At 34.0% G+C, this 8,679-nt stretch overlaps 1 protein-coding gene across 1 annotated transcript; it reads left to right on the top strand.

Annotated features, from left to right (window-relative positions):
* Window positions 1–876: 876 nt before the first annotated feature.
* On the top strand, window positions 877–1,902 carry LOC109216334 (mitogen-activated protein kinase kinase kinase NPK1-like). The gene has a single exon (XM_019380475.1). It carries the CDS (start codon window positions 886–888, stop codon window positions 1,900–1,902), a length of 1,017 nt encoding a protein of 338 aa, XP_019236020.1. The 5' UTR covers window positions 877–885.
* The last annotated feature ends 6,777 nt before the right edge of the window (window positions 1,903–8,679 follow it).

Raw genomic sequence — 8,679 nt, 5'->3', positions numbered from 1 at the left:
TTATAAGCCGCATTTCATAATTGTGATTTATAAGTCGCATTTGAATTAAATGGCGATTGATAAGTCGCAATTGGCAATTGCGTTTATATATCACCAAATTGCGATATATAGTTGCATTCGTATCATAGTCGCAGTTGTCATTGCACTTTATGAGTCGCATAATAAATCGCGATTTTAATTTTCAGTGTAGCACTACTTCCAGTTAAGCCTTGGGATTAAGATTATACGTCGCCATTGGAAAGCGACTCATAAGTCGCCGAATTGCTATTTATAGTTGATACGCTTTATGAGTTGCATTTGGGGATTGCGATTTATGAGACGCATTACTAATTGCGATTTTAATTTTTCGGTGTTGCACTACTTCCAATTAAACGCGCTTAGGGGTTAAGGCTTGCAATTGAAACTTTATCCTGGTTTAGGAGCTCAATTTTTTTTCGCTTGTTTATATATATATATATATATATATATATATATATATATTATTAGTTGCTCAGAAAAGTAAACAAGGATGTTAGAAACTTATAAATCGTCTTGTGAGCCCTTTGTAAAAGTCGTGATTGCCTTAATAAGTTTTGATGCTGGAAAGCTTCCTTTTAGACATATGTGAACTTCTCATCGAATTTGTACCTATTAATTAACAGCTATATATTAGTAAGATTACTTGGAAAAGTGGTAAATAATTTGTTACAACTTTAGTTTGTCGGCCCTAATTAAAAACCTTGTAACTCAAGAAACACGTAATCATATGTAAACAGGGAAAAGGAAAACTACGTAACTCGTACTTACGCTTATATATAAGTAAAGCAATATCAGAAAGTTACCAAAACAAAAACAAAAACAAAAACCAGGTTATTACTTACTATTGAGAGCAAAAAAATTGATTCAATGGCGGGGATTAGCGATCCAATAATGTGGACGAGAGGCAAAACCATAGGAAGAGGCAGTTTTGGTATCGTCACTTTAGCAACGACAGCAAACTCATCCGTTGATATTCCATCGTCAATCGCAGTAAAATCTGCCTTGTTTTCGCGTTCAAAGTCATTACAGAAAGAGAGAGAATTCCTACACGAGTTTCAAGATTGTGATCATGTTATTCGATGTTTCGGAGCTGATGTTACTGAAGAAGACGGGAAGATATTGTACAACATGTTGCTCGAGTACGCGTCTGGTGGAAGTTTAGCTGATCGGATTGGTCAAAATTCAGGGCAAGGGTTGCAAGATTTTGAGGTAAAGCAGTACGCAAAATCGATTCTCTTGGGGCTAAGTAATATTCATGGAAGAGGTTTCGTTCACCTTGACATTAAACCAGATAACATTCTTCTTGTGGGTACTGAAAAAGTTGCCAAGATTGCTGATTTTGGGTTCGCGAAGAAAGTTGGAGTAACGAGTCAGAAAAGAAAGAGCGGACTTAAGGGAACGCCTATGTACATGGCGCCAGAATCAGTTCTTGATAACGAGTACGGAGCCGAAGCTGATATTTGGGCTTTCGGGTGCACTGTTTTTGAGATGGTTACAGGGAAGACAGTTTGGGATTGCAGTGAAGTTGACGACGTTGTTTATCTGTTGTGCAAAATTGGAATGGGAACACCGGACTTGCAGAACGAAAGATTGTCAAAAGAGGCTAAAGATTTTCTGAAAAAGTGTCTTGTTAAGGAGCCGAAATCGCGATGGACTGCTGATATGCTATTGAAGCATCCATTTCTTTCATCTGATGATAGTGTTGTTGTTGGTGATCAGACAAGGAAAAAGGAACTCAGCCCGCTTTTGTTTATAGAAATTGCAAGAGAAAGTGATCCATTGATTGATGATTTTTGCAGTAGTAAAGAGATGGATAAGTTGAAACCAATGAAGCTGTTGAATTGCAGATCCAACAAAAGAAGAAAGCTACTAGAAGGCTGCTGATTATCAATTTGGATTAGAATTATACAAATGTAAAGGATTATACTAATGTAAAGAACTACGTTTTGGCTTGATATCCATAGGAGCTTAGCTCGGGGTACGTAGGCAACCTATGAGGAAAAAAATAGATCAGGTGCAGCCCCTTGTATTAAACAAAAACAATTTTGTGTTCATATTTTTGTTAATTAGTGTTGAACAATCTGTACAAAAAAGGCAGGTTTTTGCATGTAATTTTAGCTAACAGTCATGAGTACATTCTCATTTCTAACATATCTTGCAGATTTATATATATGTTGTACTCTTCTTGAGTCCTGCACCACTTTAAAAAATGAGAAAATAGTCTTATATTAGAGTAATAACAGATAACATAACAGGCCTCCTTTGTATGTAAAATTAAACACAATGTTTGCTAAAGGGCGGGCATGCTCGACTAAAAGAAGAGGAAAGCTTCTTCACTTTTGGCATTGGCGCAGACTCCGCGATCTCTGGGTCATCGAGGTTCCTTTTCTTCTGCCTCTTAAGATCTGCTATCTCTATGATTTGGTCCTTCGCGTATCGGCCCCAAATTCTTTCTTCAAGAACAAAAGATTAGGTTTTGCTAAGTTAATTTAGTATTTGGTTCCTAAAAGAGTTACTGTAACTAAGGAAGTAAAAGGAGATTGACATGATTTATAAAAGCAATGATCATTCTCTGATGTATGCTAGATGGTAACATATTTGTATTAGCACAATGGCTCAAACCTAGATTTAGTGGAGCAATAGGATCATGAAGCCAAAGTTTATGTGTAGCACTTTCTACACAAAATTTTCTGCCATCACACCAGATATAGTGGTAGAATTGATGATAGGTTAGTGAGCACAGTTGATTATTAAAAAAAGACAACTCAATACACAAGGTATTCCGCGTTCACGCAGAGTCCGAAAAAAGACCGCACTAAAAGGGTTGACAACCTATCCTAATGCAAGACGGTTAATTATAGAAAAAAATATTGAAGAAATAATGGTACAGGTGAAATCTCAGCAGCTCTGATTAAGTAGGGGAGAGCATAAAATACAATGCTATGAATCCTCAATAGGACCAACAGCCATAAAGTGGCAGCAAGATGTTAGGTATTTTTGGAAATGCATTCAGTCAATTCGGATTGGATATGAAATTTTGGTTTCAATATTTGATTTTCGGATCGAAGAAATGACAATCCAACTAAGCTCGGATTGGATTGGATTTTTTAAGTCTGGTTGCGATTAATCGTTTGGATATTTAGGATTTTCGATTTTAAGCCTATAAGTTGAGATATTTCTTCTTCTTACAAAAAAGAACATTTAAATGAAGTATTCATGTTAAATTGCCTAAAAAGTTTCTTATTCTCACAGAGAGCATCCAAATAAGGTATTCAAGCAATGACAACATCATCAAGAAAATGCAACAGAGATATAAATAGGCCGATAAGAAGTAGTAATATTAAAACAATGTCCAAATAGAAAGTATTCTGAGAGTAATTTAGTAATTAGTATTGGATATATGAGATAATATCTAATGGGTGGGGGGTATTGAACTTATTATATTGCATATGAATAATGAACTAAATATAACGTGCATCCAAAAATCCGAAATACCAAATCCAACATCCAATCTGAAATTCAAAACTTTTAAAAATTAAATCCGTAATCCGAAGATATAAACCAAAAATCCAAAAAATCAAATTTTGGTTTAGATTTAGGTTTGCGTGAATTCCGCTCCTAAAAGGCAGAATAAATTACTCGTCAGTGTTAGGTGTTTGCCATAATTTTCTTACCATATTTGGTTTTCCTATCTCTTGAAGGAAAAGGGCAATATAATTACCTTAACTGGGTTTTCCTTTTGTAAAAGGAAATTATAAATCTCCTATATTTGGCTAGTCCTTTTTTTTGTAGGAAAATGTTTGGACTTCTATAAATTGAGGATCCTTCCTTCACATTCAGTAGCATCCACAATGTAGCCATAGGGGGCTTGAGAGTCGTTTCTAGGGGGAGAACTTTACGGGACAAGTGTTAGTGTGTCACTTGTGTTTTCCTCTTCGTGAGGTTGTTCTCTTGATATTTTGTACTCTCTTTTTATTATAGTGGATTGCTCATCTCCGTTGTGGACGTAGGTCAGTTGACCGAACCACGTTAAATATTTGTGTCTCTTTTGGTAGATTTCTATTTGTTGTATGATTTATCGTCATTTAAGGTTTGCTTTGCTAGCTTCCGCATGATACCTGGTTTTTCGGTCCTAACAGTCAGGTCCATTATCTTATTTAGAAATAAGATATAGGTATAATTTGCGTTACAGGTAAAGCACATAAGGTTAAAAAAACAAAATCTATAAAATAATGGAATTACCGATTCGAGCACCTCTATTACATATTAAAATAATATTTCAGTTGCTCGAAGTTCTTTTGGTATTCTAATATTAACTAATTAATATATTTGATTGTTTTAGTTATTTACTTTAATCAGAAAAATGAAGTACTCCTATGATTTATTGTTAGTGAGTGACAACGTAGATTAGAAGAGAAAAAAAGGTATCATGATATTAAAAAAATAAAAGTCGAGGTTATCATCTAGGATGTAAGCTTTTTTAAGATTTGATTAAAGGGAGAATATCTATTTCTCGGCAAAGTTATAAATTAGACAAATGACATTTTTTTGTTTCTAGTTTTTTTTTCTGGGGGGCAAGGTAGAATACTTTTATCACCAAACATCTCCCACTCAGATTTTAGTGAATACTTATATGAATTATTTGCTTAATCTTGTCAATCTTTCAATTTATGCTTGAGACTTGACCCAAATTGTTTCATTTTTGCATAACTAAATGAGAGAAAAATTCAATTGGTACATTAAAACATGTCCTTCAACATTGAAAAATAATCCTAAAGTATAATGGTATGTCCGGGAAATAGTATTTCTCAACTATCAATCGACATGATAATGATGTATACTTGATAAAACTTTTGGCGCCAACAAAAAAAAAAAAAAGACTTTCACAAGAATCAACGTAAGTCCTTCTGAATAGAAAAAAAAAGTGCTCTCCTAAGCCTAAAAATGTCTTTTTATCCTTTGTTTGGGGCTCCGTAGTAAACAAAGATATTCACATCAAACGTTTCATGTCAAAATGGCGAAGCAACATGGTATTCACAACATATTTTATCTGTACACACTAAATTACACTTCTCAAAGTGCAATATATATTTCATTGTATACATGCAGCCGGAGTAGAATGGAAGTTTCTTTACCTCGGACAACCATGCTGAAAATCAAAATGCTCCTACTCTTGCAACTTAAACATGTTTTACAATTAACATTAACTATCATGTCAACGGTGACAAATCACCTAATTTATGACATGAATGTCCAATCGTTTCATGTGCAACCACTTCCCCTAGATTGACTATTAATATTGAAGCGCTGTACAAATGCAAGAGGGCCTTCCTCATATGCTCGCTAGTGCGAGAAAGAGTACTCAATTTTTTTCCCTCCAAAATGTGCACTTTTTCGCTTAAGAGGGCATACGTCGCATTTGCAATAGCTATTATAAGTCGCATTTAGCAATTATAGGTCGTATTTAGCAATTAGAATTTATAGGCTTAGCAATTGCAATTTATTACTCGCATTCAATTGCAATTTAAACATCGCGCTAGCAATTGTAACTTATAAGTCGCATTTATCAATTGCAATTTATAAGTCGTATTTAGCAATTACAATTATAAGTCGCATTTACAATTGCAATTTATAAGTCGCAATTGGCAATGGCTTATAAGTCGCCAAATTGCGATACATAGATGTATACGTATCATCATTATTCATGAGTCGCTTGTTCTTAATCGCAATGGTAGAAATTGCAATTACCTACTTAGACCATCTCCAAGGCTGTATCATTTCTTGCACCAAATCCAAATTTGGTGCAAGAAATGGTGTTTTTTTGCTCCAATGCAACACTAATTCTTGCACCATTATAGAGCATGAATAGTGTTGCACCAAATTTGGTGCAACACTATTCATCACACCAAATTTGATTTATTATTATTCATCTTTTTAATTTTTGGACTTTTAATTTATCATATATTGTGTATATAATTAATTTTTATATTAAGATCTTTATAATTTTAATTTTATATCCTATTTTTTAATATATTAATTTTTGGATATATTATATTTATATAAAATTATAAGTTAACTTTATTATTATTATAATTGTATAAAAAGAAATATAACTATTATTTAAAAATAAAAAATACAAATGTAAGATATCTAATGTTGCTAAAATTAAAAAGTGAAAACTAAAATTTAAAAAAGAATCAGCTCGACACAAAAAAATAAAGGATAAAGATGCGCATTTCGCACTTCGTAATGCATTAATCGAGCATTTATGGGAGAATAGAGGCGAAAGTTAAATATTTATGTGGTACTTAAATTAAATTTGACTATGATGTATTGTTTATTTAATTATCTTTTATCAATGATTTCACTTTTAGTTGATTTATCATTTAAAATAATTTTTGCAATAAATGAATATATAAGTGGTGAATGTGAATTATATATAATGAATATGAAAAAAAGAAAAAAGATAGTATTAGTTTGAAGGAAATAAAAAATAAAAAGTAAATAGAAGATAATAATATAATATAGAAGAGAGAGAAGATTTGGTGTAAAAAATGGTGTAATGGTTGGAGTAAATTTGGCATTACACCATTTTGATGTGAAATTTGGTGTTAGGGTTGGAGATAGCCTTAGGAGCTCAAGTTTTTTCGCTCGCTTACTTGATATATTTTATTAATTGCTCAGAAAAGTGAACAAGGATGTAGGAAAATTAATATTGTAAATAGTCTTGTGAGCCCTTTTTGAAAGTCGTGATTACCTTAATGTAAGGGTGTGCATTCGATTTATCGATTCGATTTTGACCCTTATCGATAATTACTTATCGATTATCGATTTGTACATATGCTTATCGTTATCGTTTCAATAAGGTTTCGATTTTTTCGATTTCGATTTATCGATTTTGGGGCTTAAGGTCGTAAGTTCGGTTATCGATTACACCAATAAGAAAATTTGCGGGATTCCACGGAAAGTATATCGCTATAAACGCGCCTAACTAATATGGACAAAAAGAAGCTAAAATAAGACGAACACCATTTATAATATAAAAATTGTGTCAACAAGCACATGCAACAAAACTAAAGTAAGGGATCAAATGTATGCCACCAACACTCCAACGGTATAAAAAAACAAAACAAAACAAAACACATCATCACGGCTAATTCTGTTTTCCATTAATTTGAACTTCATTCCCTTGATCTTTAAATATGATCATTCCTTAAATGTGGTAGAGGAAATAATAGGGTAAGGGACTTAGGGTAAAGGAAAGGGTATAGATTAGGGAAAATAATATTGTATAGCCGCTTTCAAAATAGTAGCGGAATATATATACATTCTGTATGTTATATTAATCTACACAAATAGGTAATTACTCATTTAACAAGTGTCTACAGTCTAGGGGTGTGCATTCGATTTATCAATTCGATTTTGACCCTTATCGATAATTACTTATCGATTATCGATTTGTACATATGCTTATCGTTATCGTTTCAATAAGGTTTCGATTTTTTCGATTTCGATTTCGATAACAAATAATCGATTCGATTTATCGATAAACCGATTCGAACGCACACCCCTACCTTAATGAGTAACTGGAGTTCTGGTGCTGGAAAACTTCCTTATAGGGATATGTGAACTTCTCATCAAATTTGTACCTATTATTTACACAGCTATTAGTAAGATTACTTGGAAAAGTAGTAAATAATTTGTTACAGATTACAATATAGGAAAAAGGAGAAAAGAAACAAATTTTGTGTCACGACCCCAAACCCTCGGTCGTGATGGCTCCTATCACGGTACTAGGCAAGCCGATTCAACACAGATAACATAAAGGTCTTTTGCAAATTCATTTTCCAATTCAGTTATAGACACAAGTCTTTCATTTAATATAACAAAATACGCGGAAGAAAGAACAAAATACGCAAATACATCCACATTGCCCGACCCTGGTGTCACTAGTCATGAGCCACTAAGATACTGTCCAGTATTGTCTACTCAATACAAGAGAAAAGACTGAAATAAATAATACTAAGGATAGGAAGGAGAAAGGCAGGGCTGCGAACGCCGTGCAACTACCTTGCTATCTCCGGAAATACTCAGAAGCTGCTGGAAGCTCTCACTCTGATGCTCTAGCACCTGGATCGACACACAAGGTGTAGAGAGTAATGTGAGTACGCCAACTCAGTAAGTAACCAAAGTAAATAAAGTCTAAGTGCGGTGACGAGCATTTAAATCATATACATAATCTAACATAGAAATCTCAATGGAATTATCAAAGTCAAATCCGTAGTTCAATTTCCAAACAACTCGTAAAACTTCAGTTTCAATGAAAGTTATTTAAAACATTTGTTCAACACATTTTCAATAGAGGCTCAGTATAAAGAAGAGTGAAAACAGTAAATTTTATAAACAAGCCCCTCGGGCTAAGCCTCACTCATATATATATGGCCCCTCGGGCAGCCTCTCAGTCACTCGTGACTCAACTCTCGTCAATCAGAACTCTCACTCAGCACTCCCGCTCAATAGATATCTCATAATAATAACCGCTGCGGCGTGCAGCCCGATCCGTAAATTTATAGTCGACTGCGCTCACTAAGGGTGTGTAGACTCCGGAGGGGCTCCTACCGCCCAAGCTATATCGCTGCGGCATGCAGCCCGATCCAACAT

Source organism: Nicotiana attenuata, unplaced genomic scaffold (assembly GCF_001879085.1).
Source record: "Nicotiana attenuata strain UT unplaced genomic scaffold, NIATTr2, whole genome shotgun sequence".
NCBI classification, from domain to species: Eukaryota; Viridiplantae; Streptophyta; class Magnoliopsida; order Solanales; family Solanaceae; genus Nicotiana; species Nicotiana attenuata.
This window is presented reverse-complemented; position numbering and strand designations above follow the sequence as displayed.

Coding starts and splice junctions, on each gene's coding strand:
- LOC109216334 (XM_019380475.1), top strand. CDS start 886: ATGGCGGGGATTAGCGATCCAATAATGTGGACGAGAGGCAAAACCATA.